Source organism: Leucopleurus acutus (assembly GCF_964270905.1).
Source record: "Leucopleurus acutus genome assembly, chromosome: X".
NCBI lineage: Eukaryota > Metazoa > Chordata > Mammalia > Artiodactyla > Delphinidae > Leucopleurus > Leucopleurus acutus.
The window spans coordinates 90,801,806-90,815,692 of record NC_139148.1 but is presented as its reverse complement, the minus strand read 5'-3'; the positions used below and the strand labels follow the sequence as shown (position 1 = coordinate 90,815,692).

Genomic DNA, 13,887 nt, shown 5'->3' with positions numbered 1-13,887 from the left:
CAATAGGCATTAATGGTATACTTTTGCAGAACACGTACTTCATTTAGGGCAAATTACACCTGTAGAAGTCAACAGAGCCAAAAGGGATGCACTTTAGTCTGACAGGCCCATGAGTTGGGTTATGATAAAAACTAACCTGGGGCTTCCCTGGTGGCGCAGTGGTTGAGAGTCCGCCTGCCGATGCAGGGGACACAGGTTCGTGCCCCGGTCCGGGAAGATCCCACATCCCGCAGAGCGGCTGGGCCCATGAGCCATGGCCGCTGAGCCTGTGCGTCCGGAGCCTGTGCTCCGCAATGGGAGAGGCCACAACAGTGAGAGTCCCGCGTACCGCAAAAACCCCAAAAAAAAAACCCAAAAAAAAACCCCCCAAAAAAACTAACCTAGTAGAAATCACAGGCACTCAAAGGTTCTCTCCACTCTGGCAAATACAATATCCTTTCATTCCAAAACAATGGAGTAGAAAGGAGCCCATTCACTGCAGTTCTTGGCTGTTCTTGTGGATGGGCTAAATCCCAACATCAAAATTATTTATTCTTATTTTCTTCTCATTCTTCCCCCATATGGACAGTGATAAATCCAACATGATACCAAGCTTGGTAACTTCTGTATTTGGATGATGCTACAGGGCTGGACAAGATCCCCACATGGAATTGCTTTCCAGCTTTTAAATTCATTAAATATTTTAATTAGCTTAATTATCCACACATTTTCATTTAAAGAGGACCGGTTTCATAAAGGACTTGAATATTTCAATCACATCAGATGTTGTTGATGTTACACAGCAACCAAAATAATGAACTTAGGTCTTAACTCACATTCTCTCCTCTTCCTCTGCCATCCTTTGTTGCCTAACTTAATGGAATCACCAGAGATTTTTCCATATGAACTGCTCTGCTGCTGATTTTAATCTCTCTCTCTCTCACACACAGACACACAGACACACAGACACACAGACACACACACACACACATTTATAAGGGTCTTTAAATCCAAGAAACATACTCATCACAGCCAACATGGGGCTTTTAGTAAACAATAAGATGTTTTTCATTTGGACTTAGATTAGCAAAAATTCTGTAATTGACAATACAGAGTTAATAAATGTGTAATGAGAAAGGAACTGATATACTGTTGGTGGAAATACAGATTTGGTACACTGACATTGATGGGCAACTTTTAGCATCTTTCAAAATTTTAAATAAAAAATTTATCCAATATTTCCACTTCTGAAGATCTCTCCTACAAAATCATTTTCTCTTCCAGTGCACTAAGATCTATATAGTAGGATGATCCTCCCAGCATTGTTTTGGAATAGCAAAAACCTAGAGATAAAACCTTAACCTCCATAGATAGTGCACAGGTTTAAATTTATAATAAATCCACACAATGGAAAACTGCACGGTATTTAAATTTTTGAGTTAAATATGTATTGCCAAGGATTAGAGGTTCTAGGTATAAATATCAGAAATATGTGACAAATCAAGTTGGAGAACAGCATATGCAGTATGAGTCTAAGTTTGAAAAATACATGATTTAGGCTATATACATATATACCCAAAGAAACTATCTGGAAGAAATTATATGAAATGTAATGATTACTTATATCTGGAAATAAAATTATAAGAGAGTCTTCTATTTTGATATTGCTTGAACTTTTATTAAGCATAATATACTATTGTACTAAGAAAAATATCAAAACAATTCCACTACTTGATTTCCAAGACACAGTAAGTTAAAAAAACAAGGACCAAAAAAGTAGTCATATTTTGCTACATTTTCAGTATGAAACAAGGAGAAATAAAAAACATTGGTTTATGAAAGAAAGGAAGGAAATACCAGAATCTAAAGAAATTACTTACAAATAGTGGTGTGTGTGACCAAGTGGAAGAAATGGGTATAGGAATTAGATTTCTTTCACTTATTCCTTTTTCTATAACTGAATTTTCAGTAATGTAAATGTTCTATGTATTCAAAAATAAAATTTAATCAAAAAGGATAAAACTAATTGGGTACAGACACAAATTACTTTATATATTGAATTAACATAATCACAGAGAAAATTAATTCGAGTAATTTTTGAACATAACACTGACTATACAGATTCAGGAGGATGACTTCTAAGGACAAAAATATTTGTAAAATATCTTGTACTTTATTTAGTAGGTTTGTTGTCGGTAGTAGTTTTGGTGTGGTAGTTCTGAAATCATTTTGTATGAACTAAAGATAAAATAATTAAGTATGTATTAATACATCAGTGTTGATGGGAATGAGGGTTCCCACTGTCGGAAAAGGAGATAAAAATATGGAATGGGTAAAGGTGAGGAAGAACCCTGTCATATTGGATTTGAATTGGATGTATCAGAATTAAATCACAATTTTAAAAAATGATTTCTAAATACCATTTTCCACTGAAAGAAATCAGGAAAATGGATAATTCCAGAGCTGGGGCAGAGAAAGTAGGAACGTAACCCTGGCACACCTTTATGACAAAAAGCAAGGAAGTGCTGAAAGAATGATGCAGTATCAAAAGGTAACAGGAAAACTTCCACTTTAGGCTATGATGATATAAACTGGAACTAGACTAGCTTTATCCACAGGAAGCAATGATAAAAGTGGACAAAATATATGAAGAAACTGTTTTCAGACCATGCAAGACTGTGATCTCAAAGAAAAGAAGAACTCATGTGGTAAGGTCCACAATCAAACCAACTCTCCAACTGGAGACAAATCCCCAACAATGGCTCAGTGAACTGAAGTCCTAACAGCTCAGGAGTCCTGCTGAAGCTACAGAGATCAGGAAAGCTACAGTGGCTGGAACCTTAACTAAAAGAGGAGAGTTCACTGAGGGGAGACTATAAAATCTATATGGGGGTTCTCTCTGAATCTTTGGCTGAAGATTGGGCTGAACAAGCACAGGGCATGACTGCCAGTCTTTTCATCAGACTGTGACCACCACAGGGTTAATAATAAAAGTGAAACTAGAGGACAAACACTGCTGGGGAATACCTTGTTAACATCTGAGCATTCAGCTAAGATTCCAGAGGAGTCCTGCTTTAGGAGAAAGAACTATGTCACAGAATATGGCCTACTCTACACCTTCCCCAACAAAGCCTAAAGTCAAGTCTTAATAAGACCCAGAGGAGAGCGAACAGAGCCCACGTTTCAGCAAAGCTGGAACTCCTGGCTTGGGGTCTCTCCCTTCTGCTGCCATGGAGCTGCCACGGAGCCGCAGGGGAGGGCAGCCTCACTGCACTGCCAACTCTGGAGGGGCTCCACCAGCGAAGCTGTGACCATCCTGGGGACCGTGGACCAACCATGTGGCTGACAGGGTCTTGGTGCTCTGGCCTGGCTTCAGGTCTGAGCCTCTGAGGTGGGAGAGCTGAGTTCAGGACAATGGACCACGAGAGACCTCCTGGCACCACATAATATCAAACGGCAAGATCTCTCCCAGATATCTCTGTCTGAACACTAAGACCCAGCCCCACCCAATGGCCAGCAAGCTCCAGTGCTGGATACCCCATGCCAAACAATTAACAAGACAGGAACACAAACCCACCCATTAGCAGAGAGGCTGCCTTAAATCATACTAAGTTCACAGACACTCCAAAACACACAGCTGACACAGCCCTGCCCACCAGAAAGACAAGGTACAGCCCCACCACCAGAACACAGGCACCAGTCTCCTCCACCAGGAGCCTACAGGAGCCACTGAACCAACCTCACCCATCAAAAATAATGGGAACTAACGAACCTTCAACCTGCACAAAGGATGCCCCAAAAGCATTAAGGTAAACAAAATGAGAAGACAGAGAAATATGAAGCAGATGAAGGAGCAAGATAAAAACGCACCACACCAAACAAATGAACAGGAAACAGGCAGTCTACCTGAAAAAGAATTCAGAGTAATGACAGTAAAGATGATCCAAAATCTGGGAAATGCAATGGAGAAAATACAAGAAAAGTTTAACAAGGACCTAGAAGAACTAACGAGCAAACAAACAATGATGAACAACACAATAAGTGAAATTAAAAACACTCTAGAAGGAATCAATAGCAGAATAACTAAGGCAGAAGAACGGATAACTGACCTGGAAGATAAAATAGGGGAAATAACTGCCACAGAGCAGAATAAAGAAAAAAGAATGAAAATAATTGAGGACAGTCTCAGAAACCTCTGGGAAAATATTAAACACATGAACATTCGAATTATAGGGGTCCCAGAAGAAGAAGAGAAAAAAAAAGGGTCTGAGAAAATATTTGAAGAGACTACAGTTGAAAACTTCTCTAACATGGGAAAGGAAATAGTCAATCAACTCCAGGAAGCGCAGAGAGTCCCATGAAGGATAAATCCAAGGAGAAACTTGCCAAAACACATATTAATCAAACTATCAAAAATTAAATACAAAGAAAAAATATTAAAAGCAGCCAGGGAAAACAAAGAGCATACAAGGGAATCCCCATAAGGTTAACAGCTGATCTTTCAGCAGAAACTCTGCAAGCCAGAAAGGAGTGGCAGGACATATTTAAAGTGATGAAAGGGAAAAACCTACAATCAAGATTACTCTACCCCGCAAGGATCTCATTCAGATTTGACAGAGAAATTAAAACAGAAATTTACAGACAAGCAAAAGTTAAGAGAATTCAGCATCACCAAACCAGCTTTACAACAAATGGTAAAGAAAGTTCTCCAGGCAGGAAACACAAGAGGAGGAAAAGACCTACAAAAACAAACACAAAACAATTAAGAAAATGGTAAGAGGAACATTCAAAGCGATCATTACCTTAAATGTAAATGGATTAAATGCTCCAATCAAAAGACATAGACTGGCTGAATGGATACAAAAACAAGACCCGTATATATGAGGTCTACAAGAGACCCACTTCAGACCTAGGGGCACATACAGACTGAAAGTGAGGGGATGGAAAAAGATATTCCATGAAAATGGAAAGCAAAAGAAAGTTGGAGTAGCATTTCTCATATCAGACAAAATAGACTTTAAAAAATATTACAGGAGACAATGAAGGACACTACATAATGATCAAGGGATCAATCCAAGAAGAAGATATAACAATTGTAAATATTTATGCACCCAAAATACGAGTACCTAAATACATAAGGCAAATGCAAACAGCCATAAAAGGGGAAATCGACATTTACACAATCATAGTAAGGGACTTTAACACCCCACTGTCACTAATGGACAGATCATTCAAAATGAAAATAAATAAGGAAACACAAGCTTTAAAAGACACAGTAGACCAGATAGACATAATTGATATTTATAGGACATTCCATCCAAAAACAACAGAATACACTAAGTGCTCATGGAACATTCTCCAGCATAGATCATATCTTGGGTAACAAATCAACACCTGGTAAATTTAAGAATACTGAAATTGTATCAAGTATATTTTCCACAAGGTTATGAGACTAGATACCGATTACAGGAAAAAAAAACTGTAAAATATTCAAACACATGGAGGCTAAACAATATGCTACTAAATAACCAAGAGATCACTGAAGAAATCAAAGAGGAAATCAAAAAACACCGAGAAACAAATGACAATGAAAACACAACAACCCAAAACCTATGAGATGCAGCAAAAGCAGTTCTAAGAGGGAACTTAATAGCAATACAATCCTACCTCAAGAAACAAGAAACAGCTCAAATAAAAATCTAAATATACACCTAAAGCAATTAGAGAAAGAAAAAGAAGAACAACAGCAACAAAACAAAGTTAGCAGAAGGAAAGACATCATAAAGATCAGATCAGAAATAAGTGAAAAAGAAATGAAGGAAACAATAGAAAGATCAATAATACTAAAAGCCAGTTCTCTGAGAAGATAAACAAAATTGATAAACCATTAGCCAGACTCATCAACAAAAAAGGGAGAAGACTCAAATCAGTAGAATTAGAAATGAAAAAGGAGAAGTAACAACTGACCCTGCAGAAATACAAAGGATCATGAGAGATTGCTACAAGCAACTCTATGCCAATAAAATGGACAAACTGGAAGAAATGGACAAATTCTTAGAAACGAACAACCTGCTGAGACTGAACCAGGAAGAAGCAGAAAATATGAACAGACCAATCACAAGCACTGAAATGGAAACTGTGATTAAAAATCTTCAAACAAACAAAAGCCCAGGACCAGATGGATTCACAAAAAATTCTACCAAATTTTTGGAGAAGAGCTAACACCTATCCTTCTCAAACTCTTCCAAAATATAGCAGAGGGAGGAACACTCCCAAATTCATTCTACAAGGCCACCATCCCCCTGACACCAAAATCAGAGAAAGATGTCACAAAAAAAGAAAACTACAGGCCGATATCACTGAAGAACATAGATGCAAAAATCCTCAACAAAATACTAGCAAACAGAATCCAACAGCACATTAGAATGATCATACACCATGATAAAGTGGGGTTTATTCCAGGTATGCAAGGATTCTTCAATATACGCAAATCAATCAATGTGATATACCATATTAACAAACTGAAGTAGAAAAACCATATGGTCAACTCAAAACATGCACAAAAAGCTTTCAACAAAATTCAACACCATTTATGATAAAAACTCTCCAGAAAGTAGGCATAGAGGGAGCCTACCTCAACATAATAAAGGCCATATAAGACAAACCCACAGCCAACATCATTCTCAATGGTCAGAAACTGAAACCATTTCATCTAAAATCAGGAACAAGACAAGGTTGCCCCCTCTCATCACTAGTATTCAACACAGTTTTGGAAGTTTTAGCCACAGTAATCAGGGAGGAAAAAGAAATAAAAGGAATCCAAATCAGAATAGAGGAAGTAAAATTGTCACTGTTTGCAGATAACATGATACTATACATAGAGACTCCTAAAGATGCTACCAGAAAACTACTAGAGCTAATCAATGAATTTGGTAAAGTAACAGGATACAAAATTAATGCACAGAAATCTCTTGCTTTCCTATACACTAACGACGAAAAAATCAGAAAGAAAAATTAAGGAAACACTCCTATTTACCATCGCAACAAAAAGAATAAAATACCTAGGAATAAACCTATCTAAGGAGACAAACACCTGTATGCAGAAAAGTATAAGACACTGATGAAAGAAATTAAAGATGATACCAATAGATAGAGAGATATACCATATTCTTGGACTGGAAGAATCAACATTGTGAAAATGACTATACTACCCAAGGCTATCTACAGTTTCAGGGCAATCCCTATCAAACTGCCAATGGCATTTTTCACAGAATTAGAACAAAAAATTTCACAATTTGCATGGAAACACAAAAGACCCCGGATAGCCAAAGCAATCTTGACAAAGAAAAACGGAGCTGCAGGAATCAGGCTCCCTGACTTCAGACTATACTACAAAGCTACAGTAATCAAGACAGTATGGTACTGGCATTAAAACAGAAATATAGACCAATGGTACAGGATAGAAAGCCCAGATATAAACCCACTCACATATGGTCACCTAATTTACTACAAAGGAGGCAAGCACATACAATGGAGAAAAGACAGTCTCTTCAATAAGTGGTGCTGGGAAAATTGGACAGCTACATGTAAAAGAATGAAATTAGAACACTCCCTAACACCATACACACAAATAAACTCAAAACGGATTAAAGACCAAAATGTAAGTCCAGACACTGTAAAACTCTTAGAGGAAATCATAGGCAGAACTCTCTATGACATAAATCACAGCAAGATCCTTTTCGACCCACCTCCTAGAGTAACTGAAATAAAAACAAAAATAAACAAATGGGACCTAATGAAACTTCAAAGCTTTTGCAAAGCAAAGGAAACTATAAACAAGACAAAAAGACAACCCTCAGAATGGGAGAAACTATTTGCAAATGAAACCTGACAAAGGATTAATCTCCAAAATATACAAACAGCACATGCACTCAATGTCAAAAAACAAACAACCCAATCAAAAAATGGGCAGAAGACCTAAATAGACATTTCTCCAAAGAAGACATACAGATGGCCAAGAGGCACATGAAAAGATGCTCAGCATCACTAATTATTAGAGAAATGCAAATCAAAACTACAACGAGGTATCACTTCACACCCATCAGAATGGCCATCATCAAAATATCTACAAGCAATAAATGCGGGTGTGGAGGAAATGGAACCCTCTTACACTGTTGGTGGGAATGTAAATTGATACAGCCACCTTGGAGAACAGTATGGAGGTTCCTTAGAAACTAAAAATAGAACTACCATATGACCCACTAATCCCACTACTGGGCATATACCCTGAGAAAACCATAATTGAAAAGGGGACATGTACCACGATGTTCATTGCAGCACTATTTACAATAGCCAGGACATGGAAGCAACCTAAGTGTCCATCGACAGATGAATGGATAAAGAAGATGTGGCACACATATGCAATGGAATATTACTCAGCCATAAAAAGAAACAAAATTGAGTTACTTGTAGTGAGGTGGATGGACCTAGAGTCTGTCATACAGAGTGAAGTAAGTCAGAAAGAGAAAAACAAATACCATATGCTAACACATACATGTGGATTCTAAAAAAAAAAAGTGGTTCTGATGAAGCTAGGGGCAAGACAAGAATAAAGATGTAGATGTAGAGAATGGACTTGAGGACTCGGGGAGGGGGAACGGTAAGCTGGGACGAAGTGAGAGAGTAGCGTTGACATATATACACTATCAAATGTAAAATAGATAGCTAGTGCGAAGAAACTGCATAGCACAGGGAGATTAGCTCGATTCCTTGTGATGACCTAGAGGGGTGGGATTAGGGATGGCAGGAGGGAGATGCAAGAGGGAGGGGATATGGGGGTATATGTATACATATAGCTGATTCACTTTGTTATACAGCAGAAACTAACACAACATTGTAAAGCAATTATACTCCAATAAAGATGTCAAAAAAAAGATCCACAGGGGAGAAAAAGATTAGAGACTGAGTCCCACCAAGTTATAGATGATCAGGACATACCTTGGGTTTTCCATTGATCTACTCTGACAAAGCATACAACTAAGCACCAAAAGTTCAAGATTAGTAATTGAACTGCTACTAGAACAAACACCAATACCCTTTAGAGGAACATAACAGAATTCAATATCTCTACAACATAGTACCTACAAATTCCATTACTCAATAAAAAACACTTGAAATGGGAAAAAAGAAGTAACCCCCACCAAGTCAATCCAAAATGTGTCTAAGATTACCCACTGTGTGCCAGCAGGATTTTGCATCCTCTTGACCACCAGGGACTATATTTTTCTAGCTGATTAAGATATCTTGTTAGCTCTGAAATTTTCCTTCAAACACCAGATCACTGAAAAGTTGTTTTATTATGGTCATCCTCCAGAGGTACTGGCTGCAAGATGACCAAATTGGGTTCAGAATTTAACATACCCTCTCATCTAATTGGTCATCCTATTCCTTTCCCTTCTAATAAGAAGATCCAGGCTAGGAGAGCTGAATTCCAATAATTGCCTAATACAGCTCACATTTTCCTGCAGCAGCAGCAGTACCAGCAAAAGCAAAAAAAAAGTAAAGTGGACAGGTTAATGCCCCCCCCAAATTTAGTCCATGTATACCCTAGAGACATAATTTTTCAGGTTAGACAACATAGTTAAATAGAAACCCTTGTGTGATCTCTCCTTGAGAGTTATTTGCCCACCCATCCTATTAAAACTTAATTTTAGATAATTAGAAGTCCTCTACAGGCTGTTTCTGCCATTAGCCTTTGTCAAGATATTAGCCAATTCCCTGCCATAAAGATTGACACCTTTAAGTAAAGCAAACCTACTTCTCATAGAGTAGACTTTCTAAATGACCTTATCTATTTAGTCCTAAATTTAGATAATGCCAGTGCTGAAGGACCTCATGCATTTTCTGTGAGGAGGATAACAAGCACACACTTTGCCAATCAGCTATAATCCTTAAAATTAGATACTGTGAATTTTAGTATGTTCTAATGTAACCAAGCCCTAGATGCAATCTCAGAGCCATCTTTGCTGTTTCCCGATCCAGGGTTGATTATTGGGCTTACCTAATGTGCATGAGCATTACCTAAAAGAATAACCTGTGCTGTAGCTTCTAAAAATTGCATAGCACCCAAAACCAGGAGGTTTGTTTCAATATGTGCCCAGAGTAGATTTTTTTTAAAAAAAGTCTTGAGTCTTATTATTTTCCCTGATTGGCAAGTACAGAAAAAGAAACTTCCATCACTTGGTCCTCTGTCTTGTGCATAAGGTGGTACTTGGCATAAGTATTTGTAGGGATCTTAGTGAAAAGGGTTCCTGTCTATAATGAACTGCACAGAAATCATTACACCTGGTGTCACATCTGGCACTAAACAGTTAATAAATGTTAATGAGCAAAGGACACAACCATTTTTCATCTTTTGACTTGAAGGAAAGAAAGGAGGGGAGAAAAATAAAATTTCTAAGTTCCATTGGCTATTCCACAAACAACTATGCAAGTTTAATCCAGATCCCTTTAACTGGCAAAGGCCAAAGGACCTCACAGACTGTATGAAACAAAATTTTGTACTCCAGATTTGCCAGAGTAATTTGCCAACTCAAATAGGACCATCATAATGAGAGTGCACATAATTATTTTTCCTACATAAAACAGTAATATTAAGAGGATTGTAGGGGCTAGGATGGGGGTTATGATGAAAGTGGCGAAATAAGGCAAGAGTGAAAACAACTGCTCCAAAGGACCCCCATCTTCATCAGCTATGTGCAACTTAATGTGTCTTTTATCCATTCCATGCTTGGTTTTATTTCTGTATTTTGTGGTAAAAAACAAACACTACACACACAGACATGCACAAACCAACATCAACCTATTACTCTTCCCTTTCTATTCCATATACAATGTAAATAGAAGGAGGAAGGCATAAGAGAAAAGACCAACTGTATTCAAACCATCTCCACTGCCCAGACCTGTACAAAAAGGTTTGTTCCAATATTACAATTGCTATATGTCCTAGGAGGTAGCTGAGGGTAAACAGATGGGGAAGAGGAGACTGAAACAATTCAAATACATTCACTCTAAGGGGAATATCTTTTGGGGTAATGTTTCTTTTTTTTTTTTTTTACATCTTTATTGGAGTATAATTGCTTTACAATGGTGTGTTAGTTTCTGCTTTATAACCAAGTGAATCAGTTATACATATACATATGTTCCCATATCTCTTCCCTCTTGCGTCTCCCTCCCTCCCACCCTCCCTATCCCACCCCTCTAGGTGGTCACAAAGCACCGAGCTGATCTCCCTGTGCTATGTGGCTGCTTCCCACTAGCTATCTATTTTACGTTTGGTAGTGTATATATGTCCATGCCACTCTCTCACTTTGTCACAGCTTTCTTTAATAAAGCTCACTGCAGCTATGACACCACTTGCCTACACTGAGAAGACAAAGCTAAGAACATGTAATAAGCCACAAACAGTCTCACACTTGATAAGAATAAAGGGGCAGAGCATTAAAATGTTGATCTTTAAAGGGCATCTGCACATCAATGATAACTACATCTGTGTGTGTGTGTGTGTGTGCGTGTGTGTATTTTTTTTTAACAGCATCCCTCCTCATAAATAATAAGGAAACCAAGAAAACAAGACAGCATACGCAGGTAGCAACTTGTTTTTTTTTTTCAGATTGGATTTTACTTGAATTAAGCTATCATAATATAGATGGCTTTTTAAATTCTCAATTCTTTTTTTTTGCTTTCAGATTCTGCTATAGACATTATAACATAACCAAGTGAGGAAAATGGGATCCAGTCCAACAGGCTATATCGCTAGTAAGTAATATCTCCAAGTATTTTATTTCAGCAATAATCAATCTGAGCCAAGATTGAAAGTGAAAATGTGACTTCAAAAGTAAGGCAAGGAAAGACAGCCACGTAAAATAGGCCAAGCTGGAGATATTATACGTAAAATGTTACACACAAATACAGCGGAAAGAGAGTCACAATATACAAAAACGTGTTAAAGACATTCATAAGTATTTAATGGGGGAGAAAAAGCCAATATATTCCCCTACCTTTACCATTCAAGAATCCTTTGGACTTGAGTAGTGTTACTCTATTTTATAACCTGTGACCCACTTCTGTGAAAGACTTATTAATATACTATCAATTGAAGAACAATACTATTCTTTAGCAATTTCAATGATCAAGTATTCTCACCTTAGAAAACAAACATTAACCAAACTCCAAGCTCCAGCCAGTATTTATTGCTTTGAAAAATAGCCATGTACTTTATTGCCTGGGTTTTAGACTTAATGAGAAATTAAAGAGCATACATTTAATTCTAGGAAGTAACTGAATTAGAAGCCAGCAGAAAGCCCCATCCACAGCCTTTTGTTTTCATATACCAATACATTCCTCAACGTCTTACTGGAATGATTACAGACAGAAAATCAATTCTGAAAATCTCATGCATGATTTGTAATTATAGCTAAAATGTATAATCAACGCTGAAAGACATATATATCCAAGTGTTGTTAAACAATGATTAAGCTTTGATTGGGATATCTACTGGCTACAGCTAATCTCTTAGTACAATCATGGCTGCCTACCAGACCACCATGTTCTAGGAATAGATATTTATTCTCAACAAATTCCTCTTCAGGCAATTAGCTAATATTTCCAAACTTGGAAGGTTTAAACCTCTGCCTGTTAGGGATTTGGTACAAATGTGAGGATGTGAGGAACTAAAGCTCACTGATATTTGTCAAAAACTTTCATTTAAACTGTAACGCTGCATACGCAATTAGGAGGCAAAGAATATATACTTTTAAAGGTTTCCTGTCTTCTCATTTGCAAATGTTTGCTCCCAGGTGTATATGCACTAGCAAATGTAACCAACCCTAAGAAGGCCCTTAACATTTTATTGTCCACTGAGAGTATACTGCCACTGAAGTTGAACAAAATTCCACTGGTTTCCCAGAATTTTGTCAGGAGTAGGCTAAAATCTCATTTTTACTTTGGCTATTTTCCAACATAGCTGGATTACAAGTGCTTCTGTTTAAAGGTATTTGTAGTTAAAGATACAGATGCTCTCTAAATGCTCACAAAAAGCATATATTTTTGACCAAATCAGAGAAGTTGCCAGGAACTTACCAGAATTTCTCTTTGACACCATCTTCAAATTTGTGCTGACTACAGAACACACCACAAGGGCCAAAAGAAATGGTGGCTTCATTGTTCACTTTCCTTGGCAGCTGAAAAGTCAAAAAAGGATATGAAGTTTGAATCACAGATCTTGGCCTCAACAAAGCAGCAGCTATAATTTCACATACCTTGAAGACACATTACAGAAACAATGACATTTTGGTGATTTCTGGCTTTATTTTTATGCAAATGGAAGAAAATATGAAAGTTCACAAGAGCATCATGTCAAAGTTCCCTGCTCAGAACTTTCAATGGTTTCCCACTGGATTTAGAGTAAAATCTGAACCCCCTCCATTAGACTTTCATGGGCCTGCAGGTAGGGCCTCTGCTGCCTCTTTGATCTTATTCCACAGCACTTTCCTCCTCGTTGGCTATGCTCCATCCACTATGGACATTGTATTTGTCCCTGGAACATGCTTTAGTCATTTCCTCCTCATGGCCTTTGCATTAGGTCTTCCTGCTGGAATACTCCTCCCCACTCTTCACTCACATTCATTAACATCCTATAGGTTTCAGTCCCACAAAAAGGCCTTTCCTGACTACCCAATCTTAAAGTCTCACTCTGTCATTCACTAGCTCACTTCCTTGCTTGTTTTATTCATAAGACTGATCAGCACTTACAGTTATTGTATTTATGTGACAGGAAGAGTTTTTACTCAACTTTGACATTGATGTTTTAAAATCAGCAGCACCGAACCTTAAATAATTGGAATGAAA

General features: G+C 37.7%; 1 protein-coding gene across 1 annotated transcript in view; it reads right to left on the bottom strand.

The window, feature by feature from the left end:
- IL1RAPL2 (interleukin 1 receptor accessory protein like 2) overlaps window positions 1-13,201 on the bottom strand; it is a gene marked incomplete at both ends in the record, with an annotated part of 1,088,726 nt that extends 1,075,525 nt beyond the window's left edge. The window contains one exon of the mRNA XM_082865016.1: window positions 13,120-13,201. Within this exon, the coding sequence (XP_082721142.1) occupies window positions 13,120-13,201 (82 nt within the window). The remainder of the gene's footprint in view (window positions 1-13,119) is intronic.
- Between the last annotated feature and the right edge of the window lie 686 nt (window positions 13,202-13,887).